Below are 18,081 nucleotides of genomic sequence, written 5' to 3'. Positions count from 1 at the left end.
TAAAAAATATATATATATATAAATTTTCCAGTAAATCATTGAAGTTCTCCATGGAAAATTATTGCGATAAAGAGTGTGTCAGTTGATGTTAATACGAAATCATTCTTATTTATATAACTGGGCTACTGTCGTGGCCACCCTAACGCTCCATTACGGTACACGTAGTTTACACCAACACATTACCATGGTCTACAGAACAGCTGGCACAGTACTACATGTTGACGTTACAAGGACCAAAAAAATCCCTCATTGTAATAATGTTTTTACTCGGTTTATACATTTTACATTCTTCATAGACACACCTGGGAGGACATGTTTCTCTCTGAGCTTGGAAACAATATGATCTGTAGTTTGTGATGTTTATACATAGTACATTTGTACCCCTAACATATATATATATATATATATATATATATATATATATATATATATATATATATATATATATATATATATATATATATATATATATATATATATATATATATATATATATATATATATATATAAATAAAACTTTTGAACTGTTGTGTTAAAAAAGAGGCAAAAGCCTCACTGACGTGTATTGCGACACGGGCCAGCTTGTTCAGTCTCCCTTCCCGAATTCAGCCTTTTTTATTTTGCTGGATTTTTTCTGGAATAACTGGGATGAAGAGATGGTTATATTAGGTTAAGTAAAATATATTTTAGTTTTGATTAATTTAATTTTTTTATCATGAGACAAATAACTCATTGTAACTAGAAACTTCACTTTAACGTCCCGGTAAATTTAACTTCTATTCCATGCTGACACCTAGAGAGTTGTAACTAAACTTTGAAGTGTTGATGTCTGGTTTATTTACTAACGTAGAATACACTCTGAAACACTGTTAGCTGTTGAAGTGCAGCAATTATTTATAAAGACAAAATTAACAACTGCTGAGATACATCGATCATTTGTTTTATTCTATGCAAAAATTATAGCTTCTGTAGAATTTCCTCAATAATTAACACATATGTGGAGAGTTTCTAAAATATATTAGTACAATGTCACAAAACATTCTTACAGTACAGATGGTCGTTTAATGTGTCTTCTCCTCCTCAAACATTTATGCAACTTTACCTTTACATGACTATAATATTATGTTAATGTATTTTGTTTCTGATGATGTAAACTATTATAATTTTAAAGGATTTTTGAGTTTTTGTAGTGTGTGAGTCGTTGTGTTGTGTGTGGTTCACTTTCAGACCAGGCACGGGCTCAGTGTCAGAACCCAAGAAATGATCCCGTAAAGATTAAACCCCAGCTTATGTCACTTTAAGATTAACTCCCCAGTTGCTAACCTAACCTAACCTAACCTAATCTAACCTAAGCCACTCTACCCTAATCTAATTCAATCTATCTTAACCTAATCTAATCTAATGTAACGTAACCTAACCCTCACACTTCTGGTCATTTAAACTGTTGCAGCATGAGCTCGAGGCAGTAGCACTTATATACTGAAAAGCTTTTGAAGTTCATTTGACTTTCATCATTAGAAGTATTAATTTACTCTGTTAATGATCATACTAGACGTGACACAAAGGTTCAGAGTTTATGGTCGCGGGACAGCCGGTTGTTGCGCTCAGTTGTGACTTACTCTGATGGACCCCCAGTGCTTAGAGGTTAATGAATCCCAGTCTTACGGAACCCATTAGCTCAGTATAGTGGCCCATCGTCTTAAGGGACCCCAGTCTTAATGGGCTTCATTACAAAAGCATTTATTTCCTAATGAGCCGCCATTCATAATGGTAAGGTTGGGGACAATTACAAGTAAGGTCTGGAGCCCAGGAGGCCAGTTTAAGGCCCTGTGTGTACGCTGCGGTGGTGAGGCTCCCGGCTGCTGTGTACAGTGGCGGTGATCCAATCGGTACGCGAACAAAATCCCACCGGATTAAATGTCACCAGACAGTTCCCACGGGAAGACAAGAGCGAGCGCCGGTGTACATGTTGACTCGTTTGGCCAGTACTTGATGAGAGGCTGATCAAGCACTGAGCAGAGTAAAACTAACCTGAATGAAAAAAATCTATGTGAAGCAGTCTTTGACTCCTTCATCGGAGCGTAAAAATCCCGTTGGACAGTCTCTCCTTTTATTAAAAATTTCGTTAAAAATAGGATTGGAAAATCCCTCCAGACAGCTTCCCGCTGGACAGTACGCACCTTGAAGTAAAATGGTGTACAAGTTCCCACCTTTTTGTAAACGATTTCCATTTGATGATGTCTTTTCTTACACGTATATTACAATAATAATAATAATAATAATAATAATTAATGGTATATTGAGAGAAAATTGCAGCCAAGGGCTAAAAATACACAGTGAACAGAAATGATGTAAGTTACATGAGAATATATTGGGAAGTGGGTCGTTTAACATATTTAACATAAGCTTTCAATAAAAAAAACCAGGAGGAAACGTGTAGTGAACATACAAGTTAACTTGGGTCTGATACATTTAACTGAGGTTGTAGGGTGGCTGGTGTTAACCCTGATGCAGCTGTGGTGTTGTACAGCTGGACGATCACAGGGTGTTGTCTCCCTCCCTGGTGCAGCTGTGGTGTTGTACAGCTGGACGATCACAGGGTGTTGTCTCCCTCCCTGGTGCAGCTGTGGTGTTGTACAGCTGGACGATCACAGGGTGTTGTCTCCATCCGCCCCTCGTATTTCCTAAACACCCTAAGTAGTATTAGTATTGTTTATTACTTTTTATTACTCTTGAATATTTATAGTCATTTAATTTATTAGTTGTGAAACTCTCCATTAAGATGTGCCACTTCCTCCAGCCATGAGGTAAACGCCATGTGTTCGTCTTATATAAACACAGTCTCGTGGTTTCTTGGTCTCACATAAGCCGCATCAACGTGTTATTAAGCTACAGTAAATAGAGATCAACGATATATTACTTTGCACAAAATTATCTTCATGCAATGTGTGTCTTCTGTAAACATTGACAGAGACAATGTTAGTCTCGCACAAACTTGGTCCAGCGGCTGACTACCATGTTATGAGGTCAGTGGGTCATGTGTTAGTACAGTCACAGAAGGCTCATCACCTGACGTAAGTTAACAGGTCATAAAACGTTAGTTATGTCACGTTTATGTCTTTCTAAGATGGTTGATACGATTAACACATGGTAATATTTTTCTTTTCTACGTTCCTGTTGTTTAATATTTTTGTAAAGGATAAAACTTTCTATTCTTAGTATTTTATAGCTCGTGTAAGTCACCATACCACGTAGCATTGTCTTAATGTGTCATAAATATACCATTAAAAAACAATACTTGTGTTTTTGTAATTTTCAGTACAGTAATGAAATGTAGTTTCGTAAGACATGACAGTGAATACCTAACTATGACGAAATAGTTTAATACTACGTGACCACAGGGGCATTACCAAATATTTTAGTTAAAGAAGTGGCAGTTTATAGATAAAAAATAATTTCCTCCGGTAAATAATGGTAATTACTATTAATTTATACATTTCGTAAGTTGTATTATGTCAGTCAGTAAACATGACCTTCTCCGACTCCCTCCTCCTTCACACCCTGGCTACAATAACCAACTATAATGACGAGCCTAACTACCACTTACACTCTGGTTAAAGGTCATCCTTCGCGCTGTTAGGCAATGAGGTTCTTCAGTAAACGTACAACAGCGTGATGGCAAATTCAAGCACATGGATATATTACCAGGATAAATATTGAGTCAAATTTCTAAGTTCAGTTAAATATTAATTGTAGACATGACTTGTGTTGGTGAGTCACGCACTATGTGTATCACGAAGCTAAACGGCTCAAGTCATATTAAGTTATAATAATGTAGATAAGGGCAATTTTTCCTCCACCTACACAGAGCTATAAGAACGTTTGAGTTCACGGAGTCTCTACAGGAAGGTACAGTACGTACACTTTAAAACATAGGTATGTACCCCACCTGCCTTTTTCTAAACACAACTGTGCTCGCCGCCATGTCCACTGTTACTTGCTAATGATCGCACCTCGGACCCCCATGATGTGTTATCTACAATTCCTTCAGCAATTTTACGTCACAGTTGACAAGGCGGAGAATACATTGTGTGGACCAAAGGGGTGGGGTACATACCGATGTCTTAAAAGTGTAATTTCCTCCGGGGACTCTGTACACACAAACACCAACCAGCTTAGTAAACAGCGTGTAAATACTGAAGAGTGCTTGTAATATCGACACCACTCTGGCCACCATCTTATCGACATTTCCAAAGACGTACATTGCTCTCTGGTGTTTTTTATTTTTTTTAATTTAACCAATGTGGTTGTTACATGCATATAAGAAAAGTGAACTTTCGTCTGCGCTTAACACTTATGCACGTTTGTTTATTATTAAATACATAAATAAAGATATATATATATATATATATATATATATATATATATATATATATATATATATATATATATATATATATATATATATATATATATATATATATATATATATATTTATTTATTTATTTATTTATTTATTTATTTATTTATTTATAAGGGTATAAACAAATTTGAATGTCCCTCACTAATAGCAAACCCTTTCAAGGATATATTATTACTAATTAACCCTTGCAGACGGAAAGGGATGTTACCATTCTGTAAACCCTTACACTACAAAGGGTATATAAACATCAATACATTTAAAACCCTTAGGTTACAAACGGGTATATGTCATGGTGAAGAGAAACTTTATACAAATAACTAGGCATTGAACTTCCCCACATAAGTGTTGTACTGAGTTTGTCTTCCTCCACCGCAGGGTGGCCACAAGTCCTACTTTAAGCCGGACTGTCCTGTTTTTTAGCTCCCTGTCCTCCGTCAGGTTTAACCTCTAGCCGGACGCGGACGCTGATTTGTCCGCCTTTTTAGTGTCGTGACAAAAAAATAATAATTCTCCCGCCCAGCTGGGGGATTTATGGGGGGGGGGGAAGCTGTAAGCCCCATCAATTTTTTTTTTTTTAATCTGACCAAATTCAAGGGTATTTTGAGGCCATTTTGCAGCCATGTGCCCTTGATATTAGGAAATATTCTGAGGTCAATAGTAATTACTCTCTACTCTACAAAAGCACCTCAGTACAATACTGCATTAAAGAAAAAAGTATGGGAGTAAATACTGTATTGCAAAAGAGAACGTTATTTTAAGCTCATGAGAGAAAAAAAAATATGGAAAGAAACGTTTCTAAACCTGAGGGGCAGAAATATGGTTTTCCTTCACATGTCGTTTATTTATAGTATCTCACACCTCAACTCCTTTAACGCTATACTAAGATTACTTCACGAACAATCTGTACTTTAGTCAAGGTGAGGCAAAAATTTAATGGGGTCATCTCAGAGTCGTAAAAGGTTTGAAGCCGTTAAGGGCCACAAAAGTTATTGAGCCATTAAAAGACACGGAAATTTTGATGACCTCCAGGAGCCACACATCTCCCGAAGCCCTCAAGAGCCAAAAAATATATAAAATTAATTAGGAACCATAAAATGCCAAAAAAGAAATTGTAGCCACCAAGATCCATAAGATTTATGGAACCAATATGAGCCACAAAATATGAATAAACTGAATAAATAGTTGTAACTTGTAGTATATATACTTGTGTTTATGTTTTAGTTCGGGCATCTTTGTATTTCATGTTGGTTGGTGTTTAAAGCGGACTTGTGTATAGCAGGTTATTTTGAGGAGTTATATCTATTTAAACTGTTTGTAATTAAGAGTGTAGTGTAGGGACCGAACTGTTTTGTGTGAAGTGTTGGGTCGTTACCGTGTGCCGGGGAGCGCGAGTTGCCAGGTCTTGGGGGGAGCTGCACAACACACGCTGGGTAAACTTCTCCAAGGAAACACACACACTCAGTATTGTGTTTGTGGTGATTCTTGTAAATATTTGTACACTTATTATGATTCCACGCTATTTTTTTATATTTGTTTTGGGGTAATTGTTAGTTTAATGTACTTGTACTTAAAGACTGCGTTTCAATTATTTTTCTTCATAACCTAACAAAATTTATGTAGTCCCAAAACCATGAATTATATGAGGTAACTGACAGGTAAATAATTCATAAAGTCACAAAGGACGATAAATTTGTAAAGACAAAATTTATGAAGCCACTACAGGGGCAACAGTAGTAAAGCTTTCACTGCTGACAGTTAAGTGCTGTTAAAAGAGTATGGGTCAAGATAGTGCTGTTAAAAGAGTATGGGTCAAGATAGTGCTGTTAAAAGAGTATGGGTCAAGATAGTGCTTTTATAAGAATATGGGTCAAGATAGTGCTGTTATAAGGCCAAGATAGCACCTCGGTTGAAGGTATTATATTGGGACTATAAATAATCACTGAAGTAAGAGCCCTCAAAAGCCTCATGAGTATATACAGGGTGGTTCAGCAAAGAGTACATTAAATTGGAGGATAAAATGCTTGGATAATTCTAAACCACAATGTCTCTATGGTAAAATGTCAGACTCTGCATAGTTTCCATGGTACAATACATTTGAGATGTCTTGTGTTGCTCTTATAACACCAGGAAAGAGCCACCTTGTTTCAGTCTTATATTGTTGTTCGGACACTAGATGAGAGCCTCGCCTGGGAGTCATATTTGTTGTTATAACGTTTTAATATCAGGCAAGATTTTAAGTGAGTTTTGTACTGCTTTTAAATCGGAGGTAAGAGTCTATTGTAAGTCTTAAGAGGCTAAGTACGTGAGTGAGGAGAGAGAACCAGTGTGGCAGGTGTTTGGTGGTGGTGGTTGGAGTATTGTGGTAATGGTGTATGATAGTGCTGGTAGTGGTAGAAGTTTGGTGGTGGTGGCTGAAGTATTGTGGTAATGGTGTATGATAATGCTGGTAGTGGCAGGTGTTTGGTGGTGCAAATGATGGGTGATGGTTATGATGGTAGGTGGACTGTGGTCATGTTGATGCAGGCAGGAGTCAGGTAATGGTGGTGGCTGGGTGATGGTAATAGTGATGGTAGCTGGAGTGTGGTAGTGGTGATAGTGCTTTTTGGTAATGGTTCTGATAGTTATAGGTGTGTGGTAGTAATGGTTGTTGTAATTGCAGGAGGGTTATGGTAGAAGTGCTGAGTTATGGTAGTGGTGGTAGTGGCAGGAATATGGAAGTGACAGGTGATGCGTCATGGCTCAATAAACGTGGGGTCGTGCAAAAGATGACAGAGGAACGTGTCTTGGTGAAGTAATGTGTGTAGGAGTGATCTCTCTTTCAACTGTGTGTGTGTGTGTGTGTAGTTCCAGGTGTATTTATGTGTTCGCGTGTTTTTACGAGTCCTTGTGATACTGTTTATTGTAGTACATGAGTGGCAGAGTGACTCATATTTACTGTCTCCTGTGAGTTAATACACTAGGTATATAATCATCTCTTGAATGACTCATCAACTCCATGTGTAAATAATATGAAAAGTTTTCGTTGTTTGACATTTTATTGAATATTATGTACGATGTGATCAAACGCGCAGCTGAATTACATAATTTGTATATGATATATTCACACACGGACGTGAATGATAAATATACGGACTTTAGTATTAATGGTTTTGATAAAATGTAAATGTAACTGTGAATCACAACCTACACTAACGATGTACCATACAGGGTGATACAGTATACATTAATGAAATAAAATGTATTGATGTTACAGTAGACACTAATGTTGCAGAATTTATAATGATACGTTATAAGTTAATAATACATCATACGCCAATGATACAATATACAATAATAATGCAACATACTCATATAAATTTAAGGTACAACATACACTAGAAATATATTATACACTAATATTGTAGAATGAACTAATGCTGTATGTTCAACGAATCGTGGTGTTCCTTGTATTAGTGATCCGTATACAAAAAAAGGATCCCTCCTCCCCCATACACCTACTCGTTTGGTACTCTTGTATCTCTCAAGATTATTCATGATTAGAAACAAATAGATTATAGCAAAAGGTGTGGCAGCGTTTACGGACAGGTAACTGATCAATGTGTGGAAACATACAAATGATCCATACAGGGACCTAGTTAGTCACTTCTCAGACACTGATGAGTTACAGCTGAGATGCGCCTCTGGCTGTATATCTGAAGGACAGGGAAGTAGGAGACAGCCCTGGCCTGGCTTTACATTGGTCAGTCTTGGCTGACACATGGTCACCTCATGGCCCGACAGCCCCAGCCAGTATGCGGTGACTGCCTGGTCCCCTTGATAAAATGCTGGTCGAGTGTCCCAGTCTGGGAACTTAAGGCGACAGCATCTCTCCTGAAGGAATCGGGGAGAGAATGATAAATACGGTTCACGCTCCGTGTTTCATTTCCAGAGGATGGTTTTTTAAGTTTATCGAGTAGGCTGACCTCCTTCAGTGATGTAACACAGATTTTATTATATAGTTTTGGGAATATAGCTACATCAATATATATATATATATATATGTATATATAATTTTATGTTACATTATTTTAGGTAGCAAATCCCTTTTAGTGAATATGACGTCACATGATTCAAACTATTACGATGCCAGATATAATATATCTACATCACTATAACAACCAATCATCACTACAAATCTGCCATCACTACTATCCAAACATTACCACTAATCAACCACCTTTTACAATAACCACCATTTACTAACCAAACAAGCAGGTAATGACCAAGTTAACCTTCCCTGATTTGCCTTCCTGACACAGTCGCTGCGGCTAGGGGAGGTGACGTCGTCGTGGCTGACACTGGTGCCAGAGGCAAGTGACCACGGTGCCACACTCACCTGCCGCGCCCACAACCCAAACATACCCGGCCAGGCCACCACCACCTCCACCGCCCTACAGATCACCTGTGAGTACCTGTCTTACTTCTTTAGTACATTTATCTCACTCAAGAGCACCAGTTTCTTACCGTGAATACTTCTCTTATCTGTGGTTCATCTCTTATCTATGAGTACCCCCCTACCTATGTTGCCCCACCTGTGTTGTCTCACCTGTGTTCTCTCTCTCACCTATGTTGTCTCTCTCACCTTCGTTGCGTCTCACCTGTGTTGTCTCTGTTAACTGTGTCGCCAATAACAGTGATAATCATATTGTGTTTGCATGTCAGCTTGTGTTGTGTTTGTCACGACCCACAGTCATGTAGGCATTGTATGAAATCTGAACTCAACATGGCCTTAGCAATGGAGGGTGTGTGTTTGAGTAATTCACACGAGAGAGAGAGAGAGAGAGAGAGAGAGAGAACACCTTGTCACGCTTACCTTGGCGCCTGGAACAGTAAACCGTCACCATCACAAACCAAATAATTTGATCCTGATTGTCACAGTAGATAATAATTCTCTCCTGTACACTTGGTTGTAATGTTACACTCGCACCCGGATCATTATTTCTAAGAGTCTCCTCAAACTGACGTAAAATAATTCATAACACAAGGGTTAAACTTCCTATTACCGACACAAATGAAATTCGTTGAAAACACATTGATCAGATCTCTTGGTCATTATTGTGTCTGCCAAAAAAAAAAGACTTGACATTACTGTAAGTATTCGTCCTTCTCACTGTTTTACTTATTAATGTTATTCTTATGTGCATCGTATAGAAGTAAGGCATCACATTCAGAATTCTTAACTTCATACCCGGTAGGTAGTGTTTGTATACAGTATATAGGTATTTATCATATGAACAGTCATAGTCGACCACGAGAAGTCTGAACAGCTGTACACATTACTTCACCCTTCACCCCCCCTTGTGAAAACTCCCTCCCAGAACGCCAATTCAAGTGAAATTTTGAATCTTGGGGATTTAGAGTGACTTACTATCTGAATGCTTTACTGTCATGAAATTTAATGTTCTTGTCCAAATCTGTTATTTGAGATTATTTTAACCCTTATCTCCTAAATCCTCTGGTTATGCAGCTTGGCAGAATAACAATAATGACCCACAAATCCTCTTAAATAATACCCCCAAAAAATTCACTGATGATGATGATTGTGTCTACGTTCGTGAAGTCTCTGCACAACAACAATGACCTACACTTAGGTGCACTAAGTGTTTTAAGTCACCCCTACCTTCATCAACTCCTGGGATTCACTCATAGTCACTATTAATGGCGGGGAGATCAGTCACTATATACATGTGTAATGGGGTGAGGGTGATCATGTATATGTATATTGTTGTGTTGATGTATAAGTTTGTATGTAACCTGAGCCGTCAATAAGAGTTTATGATGTATACTCGACAAATTCTCCATCAACGTGATAAGGAAGGTGTAGCACAACCGGCTAACCGGACAAAAAATACGTACGGTTGAAGATGAGATCCGGTGATTCAACATCAAAGGTAGATAGATGTCGATTTTTCACGAGGGGGAGTTACAGTTTTTTGTCGTCCGGTTTATTTCTGAGTTTAGTCAGTAGGGAGATGAGTTTAGTTTGGTTTGCCTCACAGTTTGTTGAGACGGGACACAACCTTTCCACAATATCATAACAACACAAGATCAATCTAATCAATCTCAATATTGATACTTTGTGGCCTCTGTTAGCTTGGGTTGCAACAGAGGTATTTTGTTTGGTCGTGAAAACATATTTTGTGTCACATCACTCGACGAGATCTTAAGACTTAGATCAACAGACATACAGTAGACTAAACTCCCTTCAGCGTCGGCCACATACTCGTAGGCTGGATCTTGACCAATTAAGTCTTTTCTCAAGTGATGGAGCTCATTAACGAGGCGTACACACACACACACACACACACACATATAGAAGCTGAAGCAGTACGTGAAGTGCGACGTTACACAGGCAGAATTGGTCGTGGCGAATTGTGGTTAGTTGTAGTTTGTAGTGCACTCCCAGTTGCCATCAGGTGTCAGGGTAGATATAGGAGTACAGTGTCTATACATCCTATTCCTCTCAGTCCTCTCATAAATGTAAGACTGATACTGGGAAAGCTTGAGTGTTGGTAGTGGTGGTGTAGCAGCTGAAGGTGGGGCGAGGAGGTATGTTGTGGTCCCCCTTGTAATCTATGACTAAACCGAAGCAGCGAGGGGGAGCAGTGCATTGGTCGAAAAGGGAAGAATCTACAATTTATGGCTATTGCTGGAAGGCCCAACACACTGTTGGTTATAGCTTTTGGGAGTCATGATATCCATCTTGTTATAGAGTGCAAAGAAGAGATATATGAACCCAAAGAAATATATATACAGATCACACTTTGACTCACACTAATGGTTCTTTATCACACACACATCACACTGAGATCTATGCTAATATGAATCGATGCAATCATATCACCTTGAGGATGACTTTATGAACCACATACATTACCGTAATTATTCTGTAACACACACACACACACACACACACACACACACACGCACGAAAATAAAGCTACAGTGTCAATACGCGAGTGAATATTTTCATCCACTCACTGTACTTAGACATTACAGTTGTATTTCCACTCTTGTTTCTAGAAATGTATTTTTGGGTTTAGGTTGGAGGACAGCACAACTCCCAGGGACTTCACCTCACTAACTTTGCTTGATTTAAACTTGTAAGCTTGGGTATGAGGACCCCACTCATTCCGCTTGAAAGTACCCATTCATAGTTCCGGTACACGTATGCACAGCCAGGCGAGGACGGCGCGATTCATTTACACTTAATTCAAGTTGTTTAAAAGCTAAATAAATGACAAGAGAATATATGTGATAAAAAAATGAAAGTTAATATTAAATAATTTTCTACAGTCTTATAGCTCGAAGGGTTTCCATGTGACGACATTGTTTGTGGAAAATCTCAGTACGGCAGCTGGTCCACCAACACCAAAAAGGCGGTGTTAAGCGAGCAGAATTAACCTCCCGTCTCTTGCTTTGAAGTGCTTTTATACCAAATGAATATCAAAGTTGAACTATTTCGACATCTCATTTGTACATTTGGGAAAAGTTTAATTAGTTTTCTCTCAATGTGATTCTGCGAAATAAGTAGTAGTGTTTATTTTTCTGGGCGCCCGTGTTTGTGTTCCTCAGAAACACCGCTATTTTTATGTTCATTTTGTTGAATTTTAAGATAAAATAGTTTAGTCAGCACTACAAATGCTGCTGGAATCAAAATATATCTTCCTAGTGTATTATATTTCATTTACTGCAATAAAATTAAACTTACTCTAACAAGCTGAGGATGAAGGCCCCAGGTCACCTTGGTATTACAGTGCTGTACTGAGTTGCCCCTACGCCCTTACTCTCAGCAGAATACTCTGATACACATTAAGAGTGTGTAACTAGGGATTTCGTGCAATTCCTAAAGTGTTCGTGGACATTATACAATCCCTTAAATGTTATGGAATTTTTTCTAATCACTGATATCACCGTCAACTGACACAACCTAATCCATCTCTTACCCCTCCCTCCTCCTCTCACTCTGTCACCCCTCCCTCACATTCCTCCTAAATCCAACCCAATCCATCCCAACCCAACCCAACCCAACCCAACCCAACCCAACCCAACCCAACCCAACCCACCATCGGCTCCACTACCCACCCTCACCTGTACCACCCACCACCACCTCCACCACCACCACCCAGCATCACCCTGCAGGATTAACGTTCCAAGTCAACAAGAAAATAGAAGGGAACACCGTCGCTGCCATCAGGTTAATCACCAGCGACGATACTCAGGCTCCTAGAGATGATGACACAGCCCAGACTCTCCAAGACAAACATCCACTTAGAACCACAAGCATCGAGTGGGATCTCCCCGCTGACACCACCGACTCGCTCCATTAATCACTTAAGAGAGATTCGTGTATAAAACAGTAGCGACTTTACCACCCGATTCAACAGGTGGGATTCAACTGGCCTTACTTCGTGTATATTAAACGAGAAACAAATCAGTTAGTGCTAAAAACGAGACAGCATGGGCTCGGGATCCCTACGGCTGTGAGGCGGCGTGATGACAACATAAAAGAAAACTGCTAAACCTACAGTAGCTACTTTTCCAAAACTTTTACGGTAAACAAATTTCCCAAGACACAAACAGCTTCTACCACTTCCTATACATCCTGTCACCACAAATCCCTTCAATCTCTCTCCATATTGTCCCATCCGCCTGTCTGAACGTACAGACGACCAGACTTTCCTTATTGTTTTCCGGAGAGACAGAAAGCTTCTCAAACACACATCTGGTGACTATTGCAGAGTATCACAGTAGATGTAAGTTTCTGTGATCTATAGTTTTGTAGAATTTGACCTGAGATTATTTTGTTTTACTCTTTGACATCATTGTGGGGCACCCGCGTCCCACATCCACAGTTTTTAGCTCTTAGAGTTGATGCTCTTAGGGTATGAGACTTATCAGCATTACTCGGTAGTAGGCAGCTACCAAACAGGGAGGTACAGTACTACCGCTTGGGAAGATGTTGGAAGCTTAATGTGTTGTCTAATGGTAGACCCTGCTGCCATATAGCATCACGAAAATTGTGACCAAGTCCCAGGTTGCTGATCTGACTTTCTGCCTCATTTACACACAGTTGCAGGGTCTCAATTGTTTCTCGTGCTATTGACAACACAATATACATATATTGTTTCTCACTTTTGATATTTTTTATTTTTTTATTTTTTTATGGTTCTTTATTATTATTATTATTATTATTATTATTATTATTATTATTATTATTATTATTATTATTATTAATATTATTAATATTATTAATATTATTATTAATATTATGATTATTATTATTATTATTATTATTATTATTATTATTATTATTATTATTATTATTATTATTATTATTATTATTAATATTATTATTATTATTTTTTTTTTTATTATTATTATTATTATTACTTTTACACTTTCGCCCCCCAGGCCCCGATGTGGGTCAGTGACCTGTGGCCGGGTGGGCTAATCCCCGTAAAAAAAAAAAAAAATGAACCTGCTGATGTTATGACAACATTCTCGTTATTCGCTCCTCCACATTTCGAGTATTTTGGTGTACATTTTCACCATTACCTTCGTTGCTACAGAACAACATGTTATCACAGCAATAATACAGTGACGGTGAAGCACACGACATTTAATGCAACAAAATTCAAAATGCTTTAGAAAACTTTATTTGTGGTTGTAAATTTTGTTGTTGTTGGTTGAAGAAAACAACTCCCATCATTAATGAGATGTTGATTAACTGTAAATTTCTTTCAGAAAAGATTTAATGAACACGTAAATGACACACCTGGAGGCTGGGCCAGGTGACCCTACCCTGCCTCCCTGACCCACCCCTCTCCCCTGCTTCTTCCTCCTCCTTACTTTCCCTCTCTTACCTTTTCCCCTTTACTTCCTTCCTTTTCTTTGTTTCTCCCCGCCTGCTCCTCTTCACCTCCACTTCATCTTAGCCTCCTATTCATTCCCTCATCTTCCCAACACATCCTTCACCCCGTCGCCTTTATTCAGACCAGGACCAGCCCACTACAGTAGCCAACAAGTTATCATCGAACCTGACTTAACCATAATACTTCAAAGGTCATCAAGTGCGTCTCTTACTACCACAGTATGTGTCAATAATAATCCTTTGGAAAAATAGTAATTTGTTATTGTAGGTTGTCGGAAAGAATAACATTCGCGTATCAGCAAAGCTTTTACATATAACCGTTTTAGACATTTTGTGCTGAAAATAAAACAGAATCGATTGTGTGTGTGTCAAATTAACTGTTGTACCAAAATAAAAAAATAGTGCTTTTTCTCATTTCCATTATACCGCTGTTTGCCAACACTTTTTTTTTTACCCTGGGTGTCGATAAATGCTGTTTTATTGTGGTTTTAAATCCAGGTGGCTTTCTTTTTTGTTGTTTTTTCAAAAATGATGATTTACAAGCAGTTCGATTTTCTTTTGTTTATATATATATATATATATATATATATATATATATATATATATATATATATATATATATATATATATATATATATGTGTGTGTGTGTGTGGTTATATGTAGTTATCAGCATATACCTGGATCACGCGCACCTACAGTGATTTTATTGTATATATATATATATATATATATATATATATATATATATATATATATATATAGTATATACATATATATATATATATATATTTTTTTTTTTACTGTTAGGCGTACAAAATGTTTGGGCAGGACAACAAAGGTCTGACGTGACCCATTTTACAAACTTCATGGACCATAACCCCCGTGTGACGTCCTCATAGCTGGAATTAATGGCTTATCTGTTACTGAAGAACCAAACATAGTAAAATTAATTTTTATATTATTAATGGTTACAAAAAAAATGATACGAAATATATACAGTAAGACACACACAAAGCGAGTGATATATCCTCTCACTCTTTTAGTCGGAGGGCTAAGAGAGTACTGTAATAATAGATTAATAAGTAATGAAAACAATACTTAATATACGAATAAAGAACATCAACTACTCTCCGGGTCGCTCCGTCTAACACACACACACACACACACACACTTTCATAGTTTTAAAATTCTTGTTTGAATCTTGAGACTGTGTGTGTGTGTGTGTGTGTGTGTGTGTGTGTGTGTGTGTGTGAATAATTTGCGGTGGAGGATCATTATGCTATGAAGTAAATGATCATCGTCAACCCACTCAGCGAGTCCTCAAGCACAACCACTACACTCCGGCTCTTGCCTACAATGACTATGGCCAGGTGTGGTCGCCTTGTGGGAAATTTTCGGTGCGGTGAGTGGAGCACTTTCAGCAACTTTTGCAGATCCCTTAAGTGAAGGCCTGAGTGAGCGCTGGCTGTTAGTTCAACAGTCGAAAAAGCTGTTCTATCCCTCTCAGAGGTGAGGAGTTGGTGGCTAAGCTGAAAAGTAGAAAAGCTGTTTGGGCGTGCAGCTTTAGTATGGAGACGCTAAGACCTGATCACTCGAAAATGAAAAGGGACACGGAAATAACTCCAGCATGAGCTTGAATTTTATATCAAAGTGATCAGCTGTAAGTTTGTTTTCCTTCCCCTTCGTTATATCTTATGACATATGATACAGTATGCTCTTCATAAGACCTTACCTTAAATTAATCGATAAATAATGAAAATATTACTTATATAATAAGTTAAATGGGTGAAATTATGAGATAGACAGCTGAGTGAAATACCGTTCCTAAGAAAATAAATTACGTTGCTAATTATCTGCCCCTCCCGAGAAGACCTACACCGGAGTTACTTCACAATGAAACTGAAATTGAAAGGTGAAATGTACACTAATTTCACTTCACATTACCAGTCAATTATTTTCTGGTTCTAATTGGTTTGACTCTAATGGAATAGGTCACTATGTTATATTTCTGTCCTGAATAAATATCGTGTTACATTTTGAAAAGCCTTATCTATTGTCACTTATGAAATATTACAACAAATTCGTCACACTATTAACTGTGGCTCTGATATTTAACGTGTTTCTTTCAGTCTGAAGTTGTACTAAAGCTTCGTGAATACTGTTCAATACTTACATTCTTACTGGGATGTAGTGATCATTCTTAGAGCCAGGCATGCAAATATTTTCTGCCTTACAAAAGACAAGAGGCAGCTTTAACGATAGAAACTTGTAAACGGTTAAAAAAACATTTGACTATTTTGTCTAGATCGTTGGTTCCCATCCTGGGGGGCGCGGTTTGAGATTCCAAGGGGCGGCGTGAGGTGGTTAACGGTCAACATATGCCATTCAAATATATATTTCTAAAGACAGATATGGGTAAAAGTGCACTATAGGTTTCTCAATTTCATGTTTTTTATTCATAGAAATACTGAATTTCCCCATAAACACGTGAGCTTTGATGGTTTTGATCCCATAATTATCCAGAGTTCTAGACGTCCATAAGGAACTGTTGAAAATTATTGCTCTTTGGGTATTGGTGGGCGCTATGGGTACAGGGCTGATCAACGGGGGGCGCAGTTAGGTGGTGATGTGGGTGTTGTGACTCTTGAGGTGGTGATGTGGGTGTTGTGACTCTTAAGGTGGTGATGTGGGTGTTGTGACTCTTGAGGTGGTGATGTGGGTGTTGTGACTCTTGAGGTGGTGATGTGGGTGTTGTGACTCTTGAGGTGGTGATGTGGGTGTTGTGACTCTTGAGGTGGTGATGTGGGTGTTGTGACTCTTGAGGTGGTGATGTGGGTGTTGTGACTCTTGAGGTATTACGTTACCCTCGGGATATCCAACATTCTCTTGGGAGGTGACACATTGCCCTGGTTCTTGATAATATACATCTTGCCTCAATTCCCAGACGGCTACTCATGTTTTTCTTAGTCTTTGGTTTTACATATTTATTATAGGATCAACATAGTGAGTGTTTTTAATGTGTTAGTGAAGATACGATCAGAGGTTTACAACATATAATATAATTTTAAAGCAAAAACAAACATCTTAATATTAAGGAAACGGATGAGCCTCGTTAAATCCACTGCCAGTGTAGGCTATTGCGTTACTGTCTCCGTGAGTTATGTGTCGCGCATTGATTCATGGCAGCGTGTAATTGTCTTATTTATTGACGTTCATAACTCACATCACCCATCTTCAATAAATCCATATAACACCTGAGGCGAGTTATTGCTTACCTTCCTCGTGGTAACCTGTAGGTGCTTAGTTTCACCATCACTTAAAATACTAAAAAAATCTTCTGTATATTCATTGAGTTTAGCAGCTGATAATGCTAGATGTTTCTCGGTATTAAATGTGTCAGTTCGCATCTTCGGTAACTTGTTCCAGCCCAGGGCACTCCCAGCCCACCCAGCTGTGAACGGGCACTTAACTTCATAGTTTGGAAAATAAGGGCTGTCGAGTACAGTGCCGGTAATTCTGTACCAAAAATACATTTCGTCTACAGGTCGCTGTACCTTCGCTGCCCCTAACGGACCATCACACTTATGGAACTCAAGTCTCACTTTCAACCAATACTATTAATAGCAGGAATTAGGTGGGTTTTTTCTTATATAGGATTGTCACTCTAAGCACGGTATCCATCATGTACGAGACAATATGGGTTCTGTGTTGTATCATTTCTGCTTTAATTCATAAACGTGATGT

At 38.3% G+C, this 18,081-nt stretch overlaps 1 protein-coding gene across 1 annotated transcript in view; it reads left to right on the top strand.

The window, feature by feature from the left end:
* LOC121871452 (nephrin-like) overlaps window positions 1-18,081 on the top strand; it is a 123,416-nt gene that overhangs the window by 62,530 nt on the left and 42,805 nt on the right. The window contains exon 5 of the mRNA XM_042373777.1: window positions 8,722-8,866. Coding sequence (XP_042229711.1) covers window positions 8,722-8,866 — 145 coding nt within the window. The remainder of the gene's footprint in view (window positions 1-8,721; window positions 8,867-18,081) is intronic.

Source organism: Homarus americanus, unplaced genomic scaffold, assembly GCF_018991925.1.
Source record: "Homarus americanus isolate GMGI-L3 unplaced genomic scaffold, GMGI_Hamer_2.0 scaffold43265, whole genome shotgun sequence".
Taxonomy (NCBI): domain Eukaryota; kingdom Metazoa; phylum Arthropoda; class Malacostraca; order Decapoda; family Nephropidae; genus Homarus; species Homarus americanus.
This window is presented reverse-complemented; position numbering and strand designations above follow the sequence as displayed.